The 25,781-nt window shown below is 37.7% G+C and overlaps 1 protein-coding gene across 2 annotated transcripts in view; it reads right to left on the reverse strand.

The window, feature by feature from the left end:
- The window catches only part of LOC145662607 (phospholipid-transporting ATPase ABCA1-like), a 1,231,974-nt gene that overhangs the window by 645,194 nt on the left and 560,999 nt on the right, over positions 1-25,781 (reverse strand). For both annotated transcript variants that reach the window (XM_081728328.1, XM_081728326.1), the window contains 2 exons: positions 23,135-23,357; positions 8,724-8,945 (listed from right to left, as the gene is read on the reverse strand). In XM_081728328.1, the coding sequence (XP_081584454.1) occupies positions 8,724-8,945; positions 23,135-23,357 (445 nt within the window). The remainder of the gene's footprint in view (positions 1-8,723; positions 8,946-23,134; positions 23,358-25,781) is intronic.

Genomic DNA, 25,781 nt, shown 5'->3' on the forward strand with positions numbered 1-25,781 from the left:
AGTAAAACCTCCTACGAACGCTCTATAAGTTTCATTTTACAACTATACTAATTGTTCTTTTACTGTTAGGACCATTTGCTGTGTTTCATAGGGAGATTTGCTGTTCACGTATTTTCATTGAAAATTTCTCCAGTTTGCTCAGACATATGTAAATCAATGTTTAGAAATAAATGTTAGGATGTTGTAGGTACTATCTATAATAATTTTACGATTGAAAAAAAGTGAATAAGATCTGAAAAAAATTCGTACTTTGGTCTAAATCCAACAGAAATGTGTGCTTCGGAGTGAAGCTTCAATATTCGTTATTTAAGAGTAAAAATTCTCTCTAAATTTTCTTGCAACAGCGTTGATAGTTGAAGAAAGTTAGCCAATATTTAAGAATTCCGCTTCTAATTTAATTATTGTATGCTATTATTCAACAAAAATATTGAAAATAAATATACGAGGGCTGTCTAAAAAGTATCCGACCTTTAGCCAGAAAAATAGTTGCGAATACCTGACAGATTTGGGACCCTAATCCCCTTCAAAGTAGGCCCCTTGTGCTTCCACACACTTAGCCTACCGATCCTTCCACTGCTGGAAACACCGCTGGAAGTCTTCTTTTGGAATGTTGTTCAGCTCCGTCGTCGTGTTCCGCATTATGTCTTCTCTACTCTCAAAACGGGATCCCTTCAGAGGCGTCTTCAATTTTGGAAACAACCAGAAGTCACAAGGAGCCAGGTCTGGAGAGTAGGGAGGTTGGCGAACGATTGTAATTCCATGTTTGGCTAAGAACGTGTGGATGAATTGGGATGAATGTGCTGGGGTGTTGTCATGATGGACGTGCCAGTTCTTCGCTGTCCGCATGTCTGGTCTTTTGCGCCGGACTGCGTCACGGAGTCGCCTGAGAGCATCTTGATAGTACTCCTTTGTCACTGTTTGTCCTTCCGGTGCTTACTCGTGATGCACAATTCCACGGGCATCGAAGAAAGCAGTCAGCAACACCTTGATTTTGCTTCGCACCTGCCTCGCTTTCTTCGGCCTTGGAGAATCGGGATGCTTCCATTGAGACGATTGTTGTTTTGTTTTTGGGTCGTACCCGTACACCCATGACTCATCTCCAGTTATCACGGTATTCAGATACCCAGGATCAGTGTTGGTGGTGTCCAGAAGGTCCTGTGCAACGTCAAAACGGGTGTCTTTTTGTTCCTGAGACAACAACTTGGGTACAAATTTAGCAGCCACTCGTTTCATGTTCAAATCGTCACGCAAAATTGCATGTGCAGAATCTTTACTCACTCCAACATCTTCTGCAATCTCCCTCACTGTCAAACGGCGATCTGCCATCACCAAATTTCGCACCCGCTCAACAACAGCTGCATTCCGAGCAGTTTGGGGCCTGCCGCTACGCTGCTCACTCTCGACTGATGTGCGGCCATCTTTGAATCAGTTGAACCATTGTTTAATTTGTGTTACACCCATCGCATCTTCTCCAAACACCTGCTGAATCTTACGAATTGTTTGGCTTTGAGAATCGCCCAGCCTTTGACAGAATTTGATGCAGTATCTTTGTTCATTTCGTTCAGTCATCTTGCGAGAAACACTAAATCCGACGAACACTACCAACAGCACCTCACTTCCCGACCACAGCTCACAGCTGGCACACGCGAACGCGGTGAAAAAATTCAAGCATGCGCATTAAGGTTCCTCCTTCCACCGTGCACGGTGGCGCCGCCTGAAAATCACTACTTTGCGTGGAAAAAATTATGGTCGGATACTTTTTAGACAGGCCTCGTATAATGTGCCAGTACTGATTTCTTCCATTGTTAACTTCAAACACTTCATATATATAAAGAATACTTAGGTACTTTTGATAAAACATGATTTAGAGTATACGTAACATTTTTTTTGCATATGATGGTGAATGATATACTGTTTTAGTTTTATTTTATGTTCATTATACACCGAATTTCTTTCAAACCAGATACAATATATTCTTCATTTATTCTTGCACAATATCAATTTCCAAAATATCACTTCCAAATGTGTTCATGAATGATTTCATCTTTACTTTGTCTGAAGTCTTACTTAACTAGTGGTGGACACAAAATCCGGTTTTTCGATTTTCGGTTTTTCACCGAAACCGGTTATCGGTTTTCTCCAAAACCGGTTCGGTTTTCTCCGAAACCGGTTATCGGTTTTCTCCAAAACCGGTTCGGTTTTCTTCGAAACCGGTTATCGGCTTTCTCCAAAACCGGTTCGGTTTTGGTTTTCTTCAAAACCAATTTCGGTTTTCTTCCAAAATTTGTTCTATTTCTGGCCAGAATGGTGTTTCGTTGTTCTCCGGAAACCGAATCCATTTCCACAGAAATAGTTTTATGTGTTTTCGAAAAGTTTTCACCGAAACCAGTTTCGGTGAAAAAACCGAGCCGGTTTTCGAGAAAACCGAAATGTCGGTTTTTCAGGTTTCGGTTTGATATAAACCGGTTTTCTGTTTTTATAAAAACCGGTTTTTCCTATCCCTATACTTAACACTGTTCGATGAATGTTTTAAAATTGTTTTCACACATAGTACGTTCAGACGCATCATCTCAGATATTTTTTTTGACTGCTTGCCTTATTTTAGAGTGTTCTTCATATTAGAATGATAGCATTACCCAAGAAAAAGGAAGCAAAGAAGTGTAGCGATTACAGAACCATTAGCCTTATTTCCCAGATTGGAAAGATAAATGAGCGCATACTGAACAAGCGGCTGGAAAGTAAGATAGAAAAGATGTTGGATTAAGATCGCTTTGGACTTCGGAAGGGAAAAAGCACCAGTGATGCTATTGGCTTGATGAGAATTATCTCAGAACGACTTCTGGATGTAAAGGAAGAGTTGTGTTTATGTTTCGTAGACTGGCAAAAAAAAATCGACAGGGTAAATTGGACTAAACTTCTGCAAATACTTAAAGAAATTTGGGTCAACTGCACATAAGACAATGAGTCAAGTTGTGCTTGAATCAAGGAGAAACCAATAGTGTGGAGATTGGAAAAGGAGTAAGACAGGGATGTAGTATGTCGCCCCAATTATTCAACATTTACAGTGAATGTTTAATGAAGAAAGCATTAACGGGAAATGAAGATTTCAAGATTGGAAAACAGATCATTAACAAGATCAGGTATGCAGATGATACGGTTATTATAGCTAGAACTGAAGACAGAGTAGAGGAGATGATTGATAAAATAATTAACACTGGGAAACTAAATGGAATGGTACTCAACATCGAAAAATCGAAAGTCATGAGAGCATCCCGTGGAAATGCGTCCTTACGGGCCAAAGTAGTACAAAGAGTACTTGAAATGGTCAATCATTTCAAATATCTAGGAAGTATTTCGACAGGAGATGCGTACTGCCCCAAAGAGATCAGATCGAGAATTGCCATAGTATAAGAAGCAATCAACAAGGAAAGACGACTCTTAACTAGCAGCCTTAATATTGGACTAAGGAATAAATTGGTCAACTGCTATATATGGGGTATTGGACTTTATGATTTAGAGACTTGGACATTACGGAAGTTAGAGAAGAAGTATTTAGAGAGCCTCGAAATATGGTGTTGGAGGAAGACTGAGAAAATAAAATGGACAGAAAGAGTAACGAACGAAGATGTTTCAAAACGGACAGGAGAGAAGAGGATGCCTCTAGCCACCAACATTCGTAGAAAGGATGGACACATCTTGCGAAAACATTGTCTTCTTCATACCGCCATAGAAGGAAAGTGAGGAATAGGAAGAAGAATACAAATGATCGATGATTTGAAAAATAGAAGAAAATATTGGGATTTAAAAGAGGAAGCTGAAAATCGAGAAACATGAAAAAACGTTTCCAGGCCCAAACTGAAAATTAAGAGCAAGGAAAGATAAAACTCTCATTAGTCCCAGGACCTGACAAAAGGCAGAATAAGTACTTGATAATAACAATAATCATAGCCCGATGGAAACTTCCACTACGTAGGGAAACATTGCAATTTGACGTCATTATTGAAGTTATTCAAAATACTTTGTTATTTTAGCTCTTCCTCGAGTCAGATATATCAAGCGATACGAGTTATCTGTCAACGGTGTGAGTGATGTTGAAGTACGATGACTCATCCTTGGATGACATGAGAAGTTACAGATAGTTGCAAGCCAGTAGTTATTCCTCTAGATTCAAACATTTAAAGCTGCTACCTATTTCCGCTTTATATAAAAGTATTATGTTTTATATCTTGTTATTGCTACCCAATTGGTAATTTTATTTAAATGCGTGAGTTTCGATTATTAACTTACAGGTATATTTTCCATGTATTGGAATGGTGGTGAGGTAAACCCTGATTAGTGTTAGCGTCTTTATGTTTGTCTTTTAGTAATATTGGAGTTTAGAGGTTTGTTAAAATCTAACATTTGGCATGCTTAGAGTTTTGTTATTTTGAGATACCAACGTGTAAATGATATAAAAGTATAGCAAGGGAGAAACAAATAATTTTTTTCCTATGCAGAACGCAATACTTGAAAAATATTGGCAATTTTAAAATTATCGAAAAAAGCATTTACAACAAGATGAATTATGAATTCAAGGGAAAAGTAAATAATTGTTAAGAGAACTGCATCTAAAATTATGAGATGGAAAGTCCAAGACTCAAATCTAAGATGTGAGCTCAAAGAAAAAAGGTATTACGAAGATTACAACCCGTAAAAAGAACCAACAACTGGTGGGGGTGAACGATGTAGCCATTTAACAAATAGGAAAAGAAGTATTAGGGAAAATTTCATAAAAGCTACTCCAGTAGATAAAAATATTTGATGATACAACGAAGACATACGGAAGGAAATCAAAGAGAAACGAAGTGCGAAATAAAATTGAAAAAATGAGGATCGAGGACGATGCCTAAAAGCGAACAAAGCAGCTAGAGAGAAATGGGAAAAGTTAAGTCAGAGGCCTGGCGAGAAGTTGTCAAAAAAATTGAAACTAGTAAAATGAGAGTAAACTCCTATGGATAACCAGGACTTGAAAGAAAACAACTAAATATTTATTCCATATTATACAGATAAAGAACTAAAACTGAGTGCGCTACAGGAAGAACATAAAACTTAAAGAGGACTGGAAGACTACTATAGAAAGCTGTTAAATGAAGAAAACTAGAGAGTAATCATGAAAGATGGTGTACCAAGCCACGGAGTTAAGACCACATAAGAAAAGAAGAAGTAATATTAGCGCTACACAAAACAAAAATAGCAAAACAACTGGGTCGGATGAAATACTTATGAAAGTACGGAAATGCGTAGACGAAGACAGAATAGATCTATTAATAAAATTCATGCAAGAGGCATCTGACGAAGGAAAATATCTGAAGATTGGAGAGACTGTATAACAATATCAACCATGGAGAAGGGTGATATTGAAGTCTGTAATGATTATAAAGGGATTAAACTTATGATCCATACAATGAGAATGTAGAAAGAATCATTGAGAGACGGCTTCGCGGAGGCACATCAATAGAAGGAAAACAAGTATTTTTATTTTTTAATTTTTTTCAATTAGACAAATGATGGAAAAATATAAAATATAAAGAAAAATAATGTACATTTCTCATAATTTCCACGGATATATCTGTAAGTTAATTCTTCTTTTTGTGTTTCCTGTGTGCTTTTATTTGTTATTTTATCTTCGTTTCACATGCACATACAGCGTTCATAATCAGAATTCTACTCTCTATATTTCTCAGAGAGAGTACAAGTCTGACGATGAACGCAGTCAGTGCATTTGAAATATACTTTAAAATAAATAAGGCAGACATAGAAACCAAAATATAATTTATTTAACTATATTTGGTACTTATCGATTTGGAAAAAGCTTATGACAGGGTACCGCATCAAGTAATCTGGAAATAAATGAGAAGTAGAAATGCACCAGAATAGTATACTCATATCACCCGAGCTATGTAAATAGAAGGTAGAACAACGGTAAAAAATCTTGTCAAGTCGGATCACATCTAGGACTAAATTCTTGTCAAAGTCGGATCACATCTAGGATTTTCCTTGAGGCTCTATGTATACTAGGTATTTATCGATTATTTATCTGAAGTTATTAAGGATATACACCTTGATATATAACCTCTGCTCAAAAGTTCGGTGAATGTGTCTATATTTCGAATGGATTGTTTTTTACCTGAAACAGCAGTTACGACCTTCGAAATTATCCTAGTTGACGGTAACGCACTTCTGGATCAGCTGTACAAGTGCTGAAAACTCCTGGCGTACCTATCTTTAGAGATGCCCTTCAGTTGAGTCATCATATTACGTTTGATGTCCAAAATTTCCTAAATCCTCTGGCCTTTCAAGGTTGATTTCAATTTGGGTATCAAGAAAAAATTGGGGAGTAGGGTACGTGATTGAGTAACACAACTCCCTTGTAGGCCAGGAACTGCTGCCGCGGAAAGGCAGTGTGCGACCGGGCATTGTTGTGGAGCAAGGTTCAGTCTTACGTACTGGGGGTGTGCCTGCTTGATCCGTTGAAACATGTGTTTCAATATTTCCACGTACGTAGCGGCACTTAATGTGGTTCCCTGAGAGAGGATTTTATTAATGGATGATACCCTCAGAGTCTAATAACACCACCAGCCTTCTCTTGATGCGGGGTCTCTCACTTCTCGCTTTCCAGCAACCCTGAACCCCGCCACTCTGTACTTTGACGCTTGCGTTCGGAGTCGTCCCTCACTCATTAGGTCTCGTCGCCCAAGACCATGGTTTTCAGAAAACATGGATCTTGACCCGCCATGTCGATGAGGTTTCCAGAGGCGTCAAACCGAATGTATATATGTTGCGGAGTCAAAGTGTGGGGCACGAACAAAACTTGAGTTTATCCAAATCCTGGGTCACTATGTGGTGGGTCACGAACAATTCACACTTCCACCGCTATAATTCGTATTGTCATACGACGATCCTGGGCCAAGTTTCTTCACTTTCTGTACGTTGTCCTGGATGCATGCACTTGCAGGCTGGCCAGTTCGAGAGAGCGTGTCTTCTACGATGTCTTGCCCTTCTCGGAAACGTTTCAACCAATCAGAAACGCATTTAAAGGTTACAAATGTTCTTCGTAAAGTGTTGTCAGCGTTTCATGAGTCTCTTTCCCTGATTTTCCAAATTTGAGAAAGAATAGCATATTCGTTCGCTGCTCTATTTTGGTATCGATTATTGTTGCGACCGCGCGCACTACACCTTCACCTTGTTTACACACGATAAACACATTCGCAGCAGCGACGCTCGGAAATTGTTGATATACACCTTGACTTGTTCGGCGCGGGATGCGGCTATAGCGCACTCTTACGACAGTAAGAAATATAACGTCATTCACCGAACTTTCTGGACAGAGGTTGTATTGGATTAAATTTTGATAAGTTATTGCTTAAGCTATGATTGCAAATTGATAAAATATGGTTTATTTAAATATTCTATACCCTAATACGCCGAGTTTGGTATATTCCGGATATAAATTAATAAAATACGGTGTCAAAAGTAATGTGAAGACGCTAATCGTAAATTTTTCCAGTGCATTGTTATTGTCTCTATTTTACTATATAAACTTTCTCTAAAGTAACGCTTCCAAATAATGTTTTTTTTTCTATTTTTTTAAAATTTATATTATCTTGCTCTGGTGTTTCATAATTTCATTGCTGTTAAATAACTTCTCCTTATAACTTACATACATGTTTCATCTTCTACTCTCAATACAATGCATGACTTTGCTAATAACTTATTATTTATAAAAATATACAAAAGATAATAATAAAGTAATGATTTCCAGAATTTATAAAAAGTAAAAGTATGCATTTTGATTAAGTCTTTGATATTGACTTAATTTAATATATTTTTACGTAATAATTTTATCTGATTGAGGACTACATGAGTTGGGTCTCGTATTTTTTTCATTAGGCCGACAGACCTCAGAATTTGTAACTACTTAGAAGCTACTCCTCACGTGGTTATCGCCGAAGACCATAGGGTGTTGCGCTCTTTTGGTATTTTATTTCCTGGTATCTACAAATTACAAATGTTCATAAATCCACGTATATCAAGAATCTGGTTCTCTAGTTAAGTATGATTAGTTTAAAGCTTCCCATAGTAGCAGTTTCCCATTTGTTACCTCTTGGAACACACTATATATAACAAAATTGATTGATTGATTCCTTGATTGTAGGTTTAATTGGAGCTTCGTATAAGAGAAAAGTAAACCCATTATTAGTAGCATATTTGTCGAATTCACGAGTGACCGAGGCACATTATTTGAAGTTTACACATAGACACCTATATTGAGAGATAAAAACGTTAAGTTGTCAAATTAAAAAGAAAAAAGTCCTTTGACTTGCACTTAACTGTTATTTGCATGGTCCAAAACAATAATACAAATTGTAAATGAAAATAACAACGCAGTACTGTATTAATGTTAATTTTACCTTGCTTACCGCCATGAAGCATTTAATACATTCTGATTGTATGTATGTTCTTTAAAAATACTATGAATTTATACAGAATATTCTTTTCGTTTCGTGAGTAGCATTTGTTTATCTTAATTTTATGAGATTTGCAGTGATTCTCTAACGAAAATTTCAATACAATGAATAATGTATGTAATCAGTTTTTTTCTCGAAGGTAAGTTATTATTTACGTACAATACTTTTATCTTTAGAATAAATAAATAATTGGAAAATTGTGTAATGCGCACTTACCAATAACATTTTCCAAGCGAGTGCCATATAATCTTCCCAAATTTTTCCAAAATTGAAGGGAATAAAAAGTAAGAAGAATAAAACACCTCCGGCGACTGCAGCGACATTCGCTTTTGAGAAGAACGTTGATAAAAGGAAGCTCAACATGATTGTAGCATATACATAGCATAATAGCATTACCAAAATGACAGTTCCGTCTGCAAATATTATGAGTTCACCTTCCTGAAAAGAAACGATACCACATAGAGTAAAGGAGAGTATTAGTAGCAAAATTACATCTAATTCTCTTATATAAGTGGATCAAAAGTCACGAAGGGGAATAACTTGTTTTATTTATCATTAGTTGCCATTGATATTTTACAGACTTAGAGCTCAAGGGTGGGAGACTGCTTACACCTATATGTGGAATATAATCTCAGTTTGAGATCCGCTAGTATGAGCCTCACAGGTACTGACCCTGTGCAGCCCATAATTCATGACAGTGGTCAACACTTCTTGTCCGAGTGACCGTCTTTCTATACGAATATTATTCTTTAGCTACTGTATTGTTTGTTTTTTTTACATACACTTTGAACTTCAGATAACCCCAAAGAAAATAAACAAGCAGAGTGACGTCAGGCAAACGGTGGGTCAGTTTATGTCAATGTTTCTTGAGATGATGTGACGGCGAAAAGTGGTCCTCAGAAGCTCAATTAGAGCCTTGCTGTGTGTGATGTGGTCCCATCTTGTTAAAACTACAGCTTAAGCACGTTCCTGACTGCAGAACGTACAATAATTTCAATCACGTTTCGATATCGATAACTATTCATAGTTACTGCATTGGCTTCATCATCTTCAAATAAGTATAGCGCAATGATCGTTTCTGACTTCATGCCACACCACACAGTACACTTCACTTTATTTTGTCTATTGTTGCTACTTGCAATCTGTCCTTACCAATCAGTTCGTTCACATTGTGAGTTTGAATGACAATGTTATACGAACTACGTTAACGAAGTGATGTGTGGATTTGTAGAATTCTTACATGCAGTGTACTTTCAATCTCGAGCTATATAGGCCTTATAGTTAATTTGGTTAGTATTTCTAAGTTTATTGATTTAATAAATTTCTTGTTTGTTAGATAATTATATTTGTGTGTGTTGGGAAACGTTATTGTCTCGTATTGAATGATTGTTCCTTCACATTTGTGTATCCTGTTGGACATCACTTTATTCCCCGCTAATATCAGTAACCTAATTGGCACACAACAAAGTGCAAGAATAATCAAAAATACGTAACCTTAAGCTATAAATCGTTGATCGGTTGAAAGGTTCATTAAGCTTTACTAAGACTAACGAATAGCTTTACTAAGACTAACTCTTGAAAATAAATTTCAAGTTTGTTTTATTCTGATAATTTGGTAACGTGAAATTAATAGCTAACTTAATTTATATCATTAGTAGCAAGGACCACTTACATTTCAATGCAGATTTAAATTTACCTCCTGATATAAAGACACCAACATAGTATCTTCGACTTCATTATCTATTGTTGCATACTAAAATAATGCAAAATTATTTTATGTACATATTTTTATGACAAGTGAACATAAGAGAATGAAACTCAGGTTGTTCCTAAGATTTTGATGTATTCTTCACTATCTGTATTAAGATGACTTCGGAGTGGCCACTTTTATGCCAGGTAAGGAGATTAGTAATTCGCACACAACACTTACTGTTTCAATTTGTGATTATGAAGACTCATTCGTTTCCCCCCCCCCTCGTTCTGTTAAGATTTGAGTACTGCCTGTAAAATGTAGCACTTGTTTCTTATTGTTGTTCACTATTAATCACCGTCAGATGTTTTAATTTGCAGGTAATTCAATTTTCTCCATTTACGTTCGCGATATGATACCTATTTCATTCACAGTAGTAATGTCGATTGTCACATTTCCAAGGTAATATTAAACTTGCCTGTAGAACAAGCACTCTGAAAACAGACTGGTAGCAACGAAATGCAGACACTGTCAGATGAGACATCACTCTCAGAACTTGAATGACGGATCTAGGGATCGATTTCCTTCACTAGAATTAGGATTAGGAATTAGATTTCTGGGCTTTCGGCATCTATGACCATGTTAGCCTGTCACATATTAGGGTTGACGTTCCTCGGTGAATACACTATCCGAGAACAGGGAAGGAAGGAAACGGCCTGGGACTTATCCGTCCATTCCGTTAGGTACCATCCTGGTGTTTCCCTGGTGTGAATTTGAAAAAACCCACGAAAACTTTATCTGGATGGCTCGCCTGAAAAAGCTTTTACATGTTTTCGACCGAGTGCCTCGATCGGAAATCGAACTCGGGACAGATCACACCAAAGACGAGAGGGTTAGCAACTACGCTACAATTTCTTTAGTAATAAATTTGATTACAATACCTCAGTGAAATGAAGTAGCATTTCGATACATCTTACAGGAACTTCTGAAGTGTTTAAGTGTTTATAAGAAACAGAGATTGTTGATTTTGTTCAGTTAAAGAGTGAAGGCACTTACCGGGAATCTGTTTTCATATTGTGGTCAATCAACATGTTTAATAATAAATTGACCAAAGATAGCGTTTTCAATAAATATGATTTCAAATGTAAGTGTCAAAAGAATAAGCATTGCGAAGGAGTGATGCATATTCACTATAGAAAACCAAACGAGTGTAAGTGGAGGGTTGTGTGTACATAAACACCACCAGACTCACCTACAGTCACCACACTCAGAATGTGTAATGTAGCATGAAATTAAAGCACTATAAGCTGAATGCTTATGTAAACCAATAATGACATGAGAATGATACTATGTACTGCTATAATTTCTAAAATCTCAAGGAGAATATCTTGCACCTGACTTCCCTGTAGAGTCGCCACTACTCATGAAGAGAATTCAGTCTTGCCAACCTTTCACTGGTTTCAGGGGCACGATACTATTTACACTCTTAACATTGTTAACCAGTTGGTTACTATGATCTATTTTAGTAAGAAGGATGTGAGGTGAGTTTCAAATTTAGAGTAAAAAAATAATAAGTTACACAGCAACCAGAGATCTGCAGAGAAAAGAAAAAAAAACTACCTGTGCAATACAATTTTTGGTGTTTTTGCTTATCCTACTTATATACCAACTATTTAGTACCGTCGGATTCCATTATTTTACTTCTTCTTGACCCAATAGAAGAAGCAAATCAGTCTTCTCTGAAATGGAAAACTTTTATAGCATCTGCCAAAAAACAACATGTATGCATAACAACGGACAATTTTGTACTAACCAACACGATAAGCAGGAAGCATGAACATGACCATCTGTTCATTGGTAGACAGAATGATTTATTTTCTACAACAGTAGCACAAAACATACTTCCATAACACATCAGAATTTACTTTGATTAATGTGATACACTACTGATAATCGATTTTAAAATATTTAAATTATTTTCATTTCTTTTTAACACACACATTGAACTATCATCTTCGAGAATTATATTGCTTTTTACATTTCTCATACAAGAATATGATAACACTACTTCAATTAAATATGGAAATTTATTTAACAAACGTTTACTGGAACAGTTATCTTATTTCGTGAAAGAAAATAAAATGAAATGCATGGTAGTTTCAAGCAGCCACTGTTTCAATTCAGTTTTGGTTCCGGCACTCCTGTTTATAGTTAGCATGGCCTATGGTCGTCAACCACCAAGATCTCTCCACCAGAACAGTACCAGGAACTAGCAGCATCACCGTTGCCGTTACCTGGCAGATACAGTCTTGATGCCAGCTGATACGAGTACAGGATAAACTTTCGATAGACACAGACTGCCTGTTTTAGGAGTGGTCATTATACGTTGAATAACATGATGAAGCAGTATATAGCATTATTCCACCTGCCTCGTTGTTTTCTGGAAGTATTCTGACAACTCAGTTCTAGTAGTCACTGTTCTCGCTGTCCGAAGTTCCAACAAAAGACGAGACATGCATATAAGGCTTCACTGTCCGCATTGAGATTCACTGGATATGTTCTTTTCTTATTGATCTTACTTCCACTTCACTACAATAACCACGTAGAACTCACTTCTGTGGCCTAAACACACCACCACGAACACTGTGCTGTAGTTAAAGCTGAATATTTAATAGCCTCTTAAATTTCAAAATCCATTAAGTTCAGTGTAGTATTCAAAGAACTAATCAGCACTTCTTATCTATTAACTTAGACTTCGACTACATGTAACTACTAAGTAGTCTCTTGTTGTGACCAAAGATTACCAACACTCTTATGTGGTGTGGTCTACTCACACTTGAAAACCGAACTCCGACAACTATACGTCGTGATGTCTCCAGGATCTAAAACAGAACTGTTCTACCTTCGTGCTGACAATATCATATAACCACACAAAGGATTCACTGACAAGTAACACTTCACATCGTTGCTGCCGGTCTGACGCTAAACTATACATTTTCGGAAAGCACTAGTCCTAAATAGGATAACTACACAGTGCGACGGTCAGACGTTGCCGCGTTCAGGACTTATGGAGCGTCAAACATTAACATGGGGTTTATGAGAGTTACAGGAAACGAAGAAGAACACAAGGTTTGTGACGTTTGAATCGACGTTGTCTGATTGAGCACTTGTTTGCGTAAGTTAAAGGGTACAATCAATGTGCAAATCGTCGAACAGAGCATGAGAGATGCAAAGAGTGCGCTCACAGTGTGCACACTTGACGAACGGTAGTTCGCCGCACGTGAAGCACACGTCACCTTCGTCGAGGGAGTCAAAGCAGTACTCGTGCGGAGAGATCCACATTCCCGGCTCCTCGTCCAGATAGCCAGCCTTGTGGAAAGCGTACCGGATCAGGTTCTTGAATCGGGGTGCGCTGAACTGGTAGAGTGAAAACGACTGTAGTGCCAGGAATCGATCGCGATGCCAGATATCCATGACACTGTCCATGGCCAGTGTGTCGGTCACAAAGCGTACAAAGGACTTGTACTGACGGAAGAAATGCACATCTAAAGGCTGAATCTTTCCAGTGCAACCACCAGGAATCAGTCTCTTGTGCAACGCAACGTCGGCAGGCTTCAGTGCGTTCGATAGATTGTCGTCCTTGTTCAGAGTCCACGAGTCCAATAGCAAAACGATCTTCTTCCGATCATCAGGCATGCTTGGCCAGAACACTTGCTCGTAGAAGTCCTTAAGGTCGTCCCTGTTCATGTTGGACGTTTTGCCAGCAAATGATTTGATGTTCGGTGGATCTGCAGGCTTGTTTCCCGGAAACTTTCCACTTGGTTCCGACACCAGTACATACATCGGCCGCAGAATCTCTCCGGCCATGGTGATCACGGGCATGATCATGTAGCTGTGGGTTGTTGCGCTCATGGATCCCACAACCGCTCGCACGACTGTTGTTCCTTTGGTACGGAGAGTGCGAGTACTCTGCAACAACTTCTTGAAGCTACTCTGATCTGCATTGGCAACCTGCGTTGGTGGGATGCTTTCGCTTGCAATGAGCTCGCGAGTCGCTAATACGAAAGCATCAGCCTGCTGCTGCAAGTCCAACTCTTTCAGTTGCCAGGTCCTGCCGACCCTGTGGGTGATTGCACGGTCCACGATGTTGTTGCGCTTCTTGAATCTGTACACCCACGACGGTGATGCCTTGAACTTGAGACTCTTGTTAGGGTCCAGTTCATTAGCTGTTTGCCTAGCCCAAATTCGCAACGTTCGATCGTGAATGATAGCAGTGTGCTGTTTCTCCGCGAACATGCCCCGAACTGCCTCATTGATCTCTGCCATCAGCGTCTTCTTGTCATCTTTGCCTTGTGTTGCCCCAAAGTGACGTAGCACGCCAATGTTCCGAATATACCTGAACTGATTCTGCAGAGTCGAGTGGGTAGCACGACCGGTCTTTGTGTTCCAAGGCCTACCTGTTTTTGGATTTACCGTCCAGTAGGCATAGGCTTTTGCCTTGTACTCGCGCCACTGCTCTGGTGTCATTTTGGAGTCTTCTGGAGGCTGATCCTGGAACTTCGGCTTCTTCACAGGAGAGGGCAGGTATTCTGACGCTGATGAGCCAGATGCGGAAGACGTATGAGACTGCTGCGATGACGAAGGCATCTCTGCATCCTCCTGCTCTTGGTCTTCCTCGTCTCCAAAATCCATGTCTCCGTCCCCCTGGTCACCATCACTGTCACCGAAGCCGAGCGTACGAATCTCTTCAACGACTTCCATCCCGCTGGTCAAAAGAGACTTGATGTGTGCCACCATCCTTTGCTCTTCCAAATTTGGATTGCGCTCATTTGTCCCGATCTCGGCCACCAGAGCCCAAACGACCACTTTCGGATCCATCTTACAACGCATACCTAAAAAACACAAAAACAACACAAATGTTAGCACAGAGTACAAATGCAAGACGAATTAGCATGAAATAATACGACTGCTACAACACAAATGTTAGCACAGAGTTCAAATGCAAGACGAATTAGCATGAAATAATACGACTGCTATGGTTACTCTCATAAACCCCATGTTAATGTTTGACGCTCCATAAGTCCTGAACGCGGCAACGTCTGACCGTCGCACTGTGTAGTTATCCTATTTAGGACTAGTGCTTTCCGAAAATGTATAGTTTAGCGTCAGACCGGCAGCAACGATGTGAAGTGTTACTTGTGAGACTCACGCACAAATGCTTCGTCACAAATGCCAACAGCCTTAGGCATAACATTTCGGTAGTCTATGCAAATATGGAAACAATAGAAAATTGCAACAGTTTTTCACGTTCCACGTCTGTAACTTTTCTCTCGTTACATTTTAAGTTGCACAGAATACACTATTAAACGTAGCGTTGAAACTAGTTTATATACATATATCACACTACTTTCAAATTATGTCCTATAAGGTATAAAATTAAAAGAAAACAAAACTCTGTTTAAGTTCTCAGGCAACCACCTATTCACACACCACTCTATCTCCTGTCGGCACCTACCCTCGTGGTGGAAGACGACGGAGAAGGTAAAAATCTGTCTTAGACAATAGAGTTCAAATGGAAAATGTCTACATTTTTCTTCCAAAACATATAACAATTCCAATATTTTATAAATACATTTCTGAGAACACTAATACATTGAACATACAATAACAGCACTTTATGTGCAAATCTGAAATGCTTTCCATCATGTTGGGAGTATTTAAGTCGTCTGTAAGCAGACATGTGTCTTCTCTGAAAGAAGACACGAGGATTGCTGAAGTTAGCATTTTTAATTTAACCAAAACAAAGAGTATAAACCACTCTTAATGCCGAGATACGCGTTAATAAGTTTTATTATGAATATTCGAAATGATTCCAAGAATAGTTTAGTTCCAAAGGTACAATTAAGGTTCAATCGTAGGTACAATTATTCCTATGACAGTACAATTAAAGGTGCTACATTGAATTTACACTCGGTATGTCGAATTTTTAGTATATAGTTGAGGTGATAGAGAAAATACTGAAAGAGATTTTGGCAAAGAGAGTAGAACATAATAAACAATCGTATGGCGGGGTACTCGCAAAATCAAAGCAGCGTCAGCGTTAGAATCGTCTTGAATCACTGGTTGTGTAAGTATAATTTCGTTGGCGATCCGTCAGCATCAGCCGCCGGCAGACCACCATTTACCGCTTGAGGTCCACCAGTTATTCCCGACGTCTTTCTAATGAGGTTGGAGTCGATGCCTATTGAAAGCTAGAAAACATCATCATGTAATGCTTGCCACACACTTTCATGACCCATATGTAATTCTTGTGCAATGGGCGCTGTGCTTGTTTGAGGATAAATGGATAAATGTTCGAGAACTTCTTCAATAGTGGTGTCTGCTTGGTCCTTGCTCCCTTGTATCGTGCCTACTGACCGACACTGTTTCAGTTTCTGATAAACGACGATCTACGGCAATGAATGAGTGTCCGTTTGATAGTCTCCTGTTTGGGTACTTTTAACCATACAACCGTCGAACGGCAACCGTATTCCCTTCTGCTTTCCTATAGCACAAATATTCTACATAAGCGAATGTGTATGCCCCTTCTGTTGTCCAGTTGACCCATTTATTTACTAACTGTTTAAATGAATCACACTAGACTGCATGAATGACGTCATTGCACCGAAGATTAAATTGCACTGCTCAGACAAACTATGTTGCTTCAGTCCCTAGTCTACTGTCGTGTTTCCTCATCCATTCACTCCCTTTACTCGAAAGATTTCTCTTCGAATTACAGAGTTCTCGAGTGTTGTGACGATTCAGCCGTCTATCATTCCAAAGATGTCTCCACTCTAACAAACAAATTAATTGTTCTTTCTCGCTTGACTTTATAGCTGTCAGATAGCCATACACTGATTTAATAAAAATAGTCGTTATTTTCACATGAAACACAATACCAAAACTAATCCTGAAAAACGGTTATTCCTTATTCCTCAAACTGAGTTTTACCGTCTATGTTCAGGTCCAGCTTTCAAAAAGTAGAAATATCTAGTTTCACGCCCCACAGATATAGATGCCTTTTAGACTAAAGAATACAAATATTTTAGAAAGTGAATGAAACGAAATAACTGGCGGAATATAAATGGGAGAGGAAACGAGAAAATAAACGTACATGATAGTTCACTACAAACTCGGATGGTCTGAGATCAAACCACAGATCTCTCGCACCAAAAATAAGCGATTTGTCGTATTTCATTTCAAATCTAGTTTTTGACAACAGAGCAAAAATCAATTGCGGTATTTAACTGACTCACTAAGCGACTACTGGTCAGTTGATAGAAAACTTACTTCTCAACCGCATTATGGGATTCAAGTTCCTTTATTGACTTCCAGCTTGACCTTGTCTACTAGATACCTACAATGAACGTATCAATCGCATAGTAGGTTAGACTAAGACTCTGGTTGTTCTCACTAAATTTTAGCCACGATGGTTTTCATATAGGATGTCATGCCTGCTGCTGATAACGGCCACAAACACCTAATAAACCATGTAGTTGTACTGTTCGCCCTAAATGACCTCTATCCATGAGACCTATAAAATGTCCAGAACAGTTATTTCTCTCCTATTCTTACTTAATCATGCATAACATTGAAAACTCTTCATCTATATTGAATCTCATTGCAACATCGACTTGACAACAACGAATTCTTCTCTCCTAGTAATGCCCCTTTTGTCCATACTTAATTGGACCCACTTTTACTTCAGATACTCGGGGAATGCCTCACATCCCCTGCGGAATCAATTTCGTAGTCATTGCACACGCATTCTATGTACGGTTTTGGATAGTACAAGGTCACATTTTCTGACACAATTCTAGACCAACAGGTGTATGATAACGGCTAGTAGAAAAAACCGCTCTAAAGATGCTTTTCTTCCATTTTCGGCTCTCTGTCACCTAGAAACTATGAACTTTCGGATATGTGTTTATATGAACATTTTTCTTATTCACATAAAATAAGCTTCCGAACTAGTAGCACCGAGTTCATAATCACCCTGCCTATTCTGCTCTCTTAATTATTCTCTTTAAAAAAACATGACGTATCTCTGCCTTGCCATCTGTCAACACGTTCAAGTATGTACTACTCTTTAAATGGACAGAGAAAGGGACAATTAGTTCTTACTATTTACATCATGTACAAAAGTAAAAAGTAAATAAGACTGTTTGTCAGGTTTTAGAGACTGTGTGTCAGAAAAGAAGACTTCTGAGTATGAAACCTTCATGATGATGTACCTCAAATAGGAAAGTAAAATCATATACTCGTACAGACAGTAAAACTACGCGCCGTTAATGTCAGCTGTAGACTGAAGTTGCGCATGCGAAGAATTGGAGACGTCTCTCAGTACTTTTTCAAAGATGATATGAAAGACGAATGAGCTACTAGAAACTTATAACTAACTTTTCCCAAGTCCAAAATCTAAGTTTTATGTTATAAATTTTATAAATTTTCAATAAATTATAAATATATAACAAAATTATATCTTATGTCTCTTCCTTATCTTAAAAATCTAAAGCTTATCATACGATATAATCTCTCTTCTACAGACCAATTTCCTGCTATCATTAATTCACTATTTAGGCTAATTATAGAAAATCATCAATTAAATCAATTTCTTTTAAACAACGTCGTTACAGTATTGGCAGAATAATTCCATCGGTAAGTATATCCAACTTTACAGATGTTACACTTACCGAATAAATTAATAAATTGTCAGTGTCCAACTACATTTTTCATTACTCCCTGCACCAAGCTCGCGATTTCATTATGAACGAGAAGGCACGGTGGCTCATTTGTAAAGCGCTTACCTGTGGTGCGCAGAGTCGTGGTTCGATCCCTGGCCAAGTAAGTTTGTGGTGGACAACACCACGTCCGTGGGTTTTCTTGGGTATTCACGTTTCCTTCCACATTATCGTTTCACCAATTCTACCATCAGGATTCATTTGCCTTAAACATCGTCTCCCTTATCCTAAAAGACATAATCGTGCAAGATTAAACCGAAAGATTTCATTTCATTTTATTTCCGCCATGGATTATTAATAAACATTGTTATATTAGTGAAAAACACAATCATTCTGGAATCTCTGAATAGAAAATTGCTTATAATAGAACTTAATGGTATATGCTTCGCATCCTGTTATCAAAGGATAGCTAGTAATTAAACTTCTGCTCTTGCTGAGGGTATTCTTGATTAATGGAATTAAGATAAACAGTATGATAACCATTATTTAAGCATTTAGTAATCCTTACACATCGCTTGCAAAAAAAATAAACTATATATAGTGCACAAAATCAATATTGTAACTAATACAATATACACTGTCATTTTTTGTAATATTGAATCACCGACATTTCACAATATGTACACTAAGTTTTTCTAATACTTTCTTATATTATTTTTCCACGTAACTTTCTTATAAAACCATTGAAATATCTGTATAACACAAATATAGATATTCTTGTATAATATACTCTCTTATTTGAAAAAAAAAACACAGGTATCGTAATTCTATGTATAATAATAAAATAAAGAAATAATTATTTATATCCAGTCTTGATTGATAAAGTAGCTGAAACAAAACGCCTAATGACACCAAGTGCTATTACTTTCGCATGTGATTTATCCATAATTTTATTTTGTTGATATTATCAACAGTAATATATAGTTTCAGAAAGAACGGTTCTAACTAATAACTGAAAGTACTGTTCAAAATTTGTATATCTCGTTTGTTCTATCTGTGTGTGTGATAACTTGCGAACTAATTTCCTTGTTTACAGGTAACGTCAGTCACATCACAGGATTGCAAATAGTATTGATTTTACTTGAGATACTTTCATATTATGCATTCGGGGGCCGGGGGCTCAGTGGTAGAGCATTCACCTCTGGTACTAGGGGTCCCCTGTTCGATCCCAGCCCCGCCAAGTGAACTTTATAGTGGACAAACACCATGTGCGTGGGTTTCCTCGGGGTTGCCCCGTTTCCTCCCACTTTTTTTCATTCCATCATTTCATTCATCTCTCATCATCACCGTCTCCTTTAGCCCAGTCGGCATAACCATGGGAAGTAAAACTCAAAAATGTCATTTCATTTTTTTTTCATATTATGCACTATTTCAAGAAAACTAAAAGGATACGCTAAACCGAATCAAATGTAATGGAAGCATTCGTGCACATACTTTGAGTCGTTGTGCTCTAAATACGTAAAACTAAAACGGTATCAAACACTAAAGCACGTAGATGACTACAAACTTGATTTTCCCATACGAAAGTAGAACTTATAGACTATTAAATAGTATAAAAATCATTAATTTGTTACGTCTACAGCAGTGGGTGAGCCAAAAAGAACATGGAGCTAATAAACGGTAATATTGAAGAACCGGAGACAACAATATAAACCGATGCACAGACCATGCGCCACCGGTTGAAACGTTCGCATGGCCTTGCTCTTGCGTCATAACGTTAAGTATTTTGTTTCGGTACACAGAAGTGAGCCGAATTAAGAGAAGATATAAGACACAAGTTTCTTTTTTTTAGTTTCGTTTATAGTCCTACGGGTTTGAAATAATAATGAATTAGTTAACAGATACAAACAAGTGCTCAACTCAATGTCGCTACAATCGAAGGACTCTGACTACCCGGATGTAGCACGTTCAACTTGAGGGTGCGTGGTCAGTGTATCAGCTCTCAGATGTCATCATTTCTGGCTTTCTGGACCAGAGTTCGCTACTTCTTAATTCACGTAGTTCCCCAATTGCCTCATCATGATGAAAAATGAAATGAAATCTTTCAGTTTTACGACCCAAAAGTATATCTTGGAGGCTGAAGAAAACAATGATCATGAACGAAATGGGGGGAGATGAAGAAGTTAGAAGGAAATGGGGAAAACATTAGAAAACTCACACAATAGTGGTTGTCCACCACAAAGCCCACTTGGCGTGAGCTAGGACCAAACCATCGTAGCCCTTCATGATGATGGGTCAACATTGGAAAATGTTAGTGGTAAAGCTGGCAGTAGAACCAGGATCACGCGTGCGTTACAATTCGCCTAAGATGGTCAATCAAATTTTTAAAAAATGATAACTTGTTCCTTTTTTAATGCTCTTACTCGTTCCCGTAAAAGAAACATTTTGATGTTTATCCTGACGAGAAAGAGCACCTCTTCCCAAAATAAATATTCAGTACAAAACCTATTTGTTGTAATCTTAAGTAATGTTTGGTCAAAAGTAGTTTCTGGGAAGTAAGTTTTGTTTCTAACATGACTGTACAATATCTGTGATAAATTATATGAAATGTTGTATTATAAGGTATCACAAATCGAATATACTGCATATCAGCTGAATCAATTATTGCTATTATTATACTAAGAAGATGTAAGCTTAAGTATGTCAGCCACTGCAATTTGCCACTGGTCTTAATTATGGATTTATGCTATACTTTTAATAATATGGTCGAATAAAATGAACCACTTTCAATACTTCTCACACTTTTGTCTATTGCACAGGAGTTATTTCTGTTGTTTTATTAACATTCAATATGAGTATACTTTTTTCTTTCTTTTCTATAGAATGTTCACACTTTATGTAGTCCTAATATCGGTATGCATTACCAAATGCGGTGATTTTCCTATTTCCATTTTCCAGTTTAAATTCGACAATCACTTCTACAATATTATAACGTAACAAGCCATGCAGTGACTATTAGTGCTCGTCAGCGTTGCCACAGTCCTAGCTCTGAAGTGGGCTGAAAAATAGTACCAAATTGAAACAAAAAGGGCTGAATTCATTATTTTATACCAGTGTGATATATAGCTCTATAACACGAAACTAAAAGAGGTAAAATTCTAGAATACTTCCCTTCCCCCCTCTTCCAAGAGTCTAAATCAAGAAAGTGCTCTTTTTAAAAATCACTTTTTAAAAACATCCAAATAGAAGGACCCGAACAAACTTGGTGTAGAATCTTTGCAACGAGATACTATACTTAATACAACACCTCTGGTCTTCTTCAGAATATTCAACACTTGATTCAACGTGTACGTGCTTCTTTTTTTTATTTTTTTAATATCTCAAGCTGAAATTTCTCGTCTCCTTCATGCGCGGCACGGATGCGCCCATGTAGCGTTGTTTACCAGTGTAGTTTGAATTACGAATATTCAAAACAAAGTTCGTAGCGTTATGCGGTACAACGTCACTGAATGAATGTTCAACAGCAACTTTTAAAGAGTCCAACACACAGTATGAGTAAAGTGAAATGTAGGAAAAGTCTTACTGGAATTTTTGAAAATGTCACAAGTATTTCTTAAATGGTGCTGAATCGGGTAGAATTGTACCAACTTTTTCACAAAAAGGGGCTAAAATGCCAGCGTGGTACCAACGGGCCGATGAATGACAAAAAGGGCTGAATTTGGTACAATTGTACCAACTGTGGCAACACTGGTGCTCGTATGTTCTGGCCATCCGGTAAAGAAAAGCAGAAAAGTACTCACACCTCCCCTCCCGTCAACCCTTCCTTCAACCAATAACATCATAAGAACAGACCACAATGACTACAAAACAAACGCACGAAATTGTCAGATGGGCAATACTTCTATTACTAAAGAGTGTATACCTGTCAAGAAGTATTGGAATTAAGAACATTGTGCAATTATGCTCATCTATATGAAAATAATTTGCTGCTAGTAGTTCGTAGTATGCGTGAAACTTCTCTTTTTGTTGTATGCAGGACACGTTAAAACAATTAATACTGATCGATTACCCACATAAGCTTTGTTTGTTTGTTTGTTTAAAGGTTTGTGTTCTGTTTTATTTTGAATTATGCCTTGTATTGAAAATACGTTCTCTATTTCATAAAATTATAGATCTATTAGCCTAAAATATTAAGTAAATAAATACTGGACTCTTACCATGAGCAGAAAAGTTAAACAAACAACAGTTAGACTCATCAACACAAAGGCATCGATAAACCATCCTAACCAATACGTACTATTCCTGAGTCCCATCATGGACATGGTTTCCTTCAGACGTTGCTCTTTCTCATTGACAATTGCTTTCACAAGCATGGAGCAAGTATAAATCCAAGATACAACCATACATAAAGGGAAAGAAAGGGTCAGCGTCTCAGTAAACCTGGACAAAAAATAATGGAAAATTTACATTAATAGAATATATATATATATATATATATATATATATATATATATATATATATATATATATATATATATATATATATATATATATATTCACGTCTTGAAAATGTAGTCAAATAACGGAGAGTTCTGTGGGTTAACTAAGACGAAGATATTCTCTATCAAATAGTGAAATAATACACAAAACAAGATATATTGAGACATTTCGAAGTGCAAAAATCTGAATAAGAATCAAGAAAATTCACTACGTACGAACAACCAAATTCCAATATTTATTTCAGTTTAAGAAACCTATAATAATTTAGATTTTAATATTTCACAGTGAAGCAAAATTTCAATTCCAGCAGAACTTACAAGTTAGAATAACTATTCAATTTAATGCAAGCCCACAAATTAAATATGAGATATTAAATCCACTCCTCAACTAAATATACTAATATTATTATACAGAATGAATCAAAAGTCTGGACTCGATGAAATAACTCGAGAACTTAACTTCGGATCGAAAAACCAAAAAACGCGTGTTTAGTAATATTAAAAAAAAAAAAAAAAAAAAAGCTATCTGATGAAACCAAACTCGACCCTCTAGACCCATCCCCTGGGGGCTGGGGTGGGGTCAACTTTGAAATTTCAAATGGAAACCTCAATTTTTGATTACAGATTTGGATTCTACGGCCCAAACTATGTAAACTTTCGTTAACATTTTTCCGTCGATGCATAATATGGCGCTATAATCGGGGAAAGTAAATTGAAAAAGAAAGACATTTTGCTGTTAGACCGAGAATCGTTTCCAACAGATCCGTCACCGTTAAAGACCTGCCACTTATAAACGAATCGTTCAGGTGAACGTCGCTTTAACATGTGAATCAACGAACGAGCAATGCCATCCCAATGTTGCAATCCCATGTCATGTGTCACTAAGCGTGTTATAATTCACACATCCATACATTGCATGTGAGAAGAGAAAATAATGAAACGAATAACACACACAGGTATCACTTCTTGTACAAATGCTTCACTATAATGCCGAAATTACAGGTTATGCCTATAACCTTCGTCGTATCTATCCGGAACGAAAGTTCGATCAACGTACTTAAGAGGCCTCCATGCCACGAAATTAAGGTGGTACCATACCTATTGAAATGTGCACTCTCTTTACACAATGTTCTTTAGTGGTATCTCCTTTAGTTTTGAAATTATATTGGAACAACAGAATCAAATCTTGTTTAGGGTCCGATGTGATCAACATTATAGACATTTAAAAATTAAAGGATTAAAAATAAAAAATACTACTACAGACTACTACCCTTTACAGACTACTACTACTACTACTACTACTGCTATTAATACTACTACTACAGCTGCTACTAGTTCTAGTACTACTACTAGTAGTACCATACTACTGTTACTATACTCCTACCATTGCTACTATACTATTACTACTACTACTAGTAGTAGTAGTACTACTACTACTACAACTTATGCTACAATTCCTATTACTACTACTACTACTAGCAGATAATAATATAATATACTATAATAATAATAATAATAAGAAGAAGAAGAAGAAGAAAAGAAGAAGAACAAAAGAAAGAATTCCATAATAATTTCACCCATCTAAAATTATACGAGACCACGAGCAGTCTCGTCAGACTACTCGCACAAGTCACGCGAAACGATAGCGAAAATCTTCATAATGCCGTCGCTTCGGGGGACGACGTCGTGCCACTGCTGGGCCGAAGACAACTGTCTGTCTCATAGCTGCCGTTCCTGAACAACGGCGGGGCCGTCACGGTGTCCGCTGCCAAGCCGACAAATAGGCAGCCGCCTTTAAACCAGTACTAGTTCACCCTTTTCGGTGCTGCCACCCAATAACGGAAGACGGTCGGACGAACTTCGTCGGCAATTATTCATGGGAAACGTCTCGGTTCCAGAACCTAATAGAGGTTCGGGTCCCACTTTCAACTGTAGTTCTCGCCTCTCGCGTCCCACTGCGGAAAAGGAACGATAAACACCCCAACAAACCCAATAGTCACACATTTTCTTTTCTTTTCTTTTTCTTTTTTTTTTGGGGGGGGGATCACATGTATACTTATTTCACCATGTCCACAGCATTGAAGCTAATTAAAGTTCATATAGGAAGTTCTCCTGATTTCGCCATTACAGCGCCACGTCACACAGCGACAACGATGTTTCGACTAAATCTTATACAGGTTTGTGCGCAGAATCCGACTCTGCAATAAGAAATAAAAGCTTTCATTTCAAATGTTTCAGCTAACCCCACCTAGCGCTAGGGTGCGGTATTGTGTTTGGTACCATTGAGTAACTTTGTTGATCCGACGCGTATTTCTCAAAATACTACACCGTGTACAGATGGTCGGAGCTAATATTAAGCTCATGA

This window comes from Thermobia domestica, chromosome 10, assembly GCF_964235325.1.
Source record: "Thermobia domestica chromosome 10, izTheDome1.hap1.1, whole genome shotgun sequence".
NCBI lineage: Eukaryota > Metazoa > Arthropoda > Insecta > Zygentoma > Lepismatidae > Thermobia > Thermobia domestica.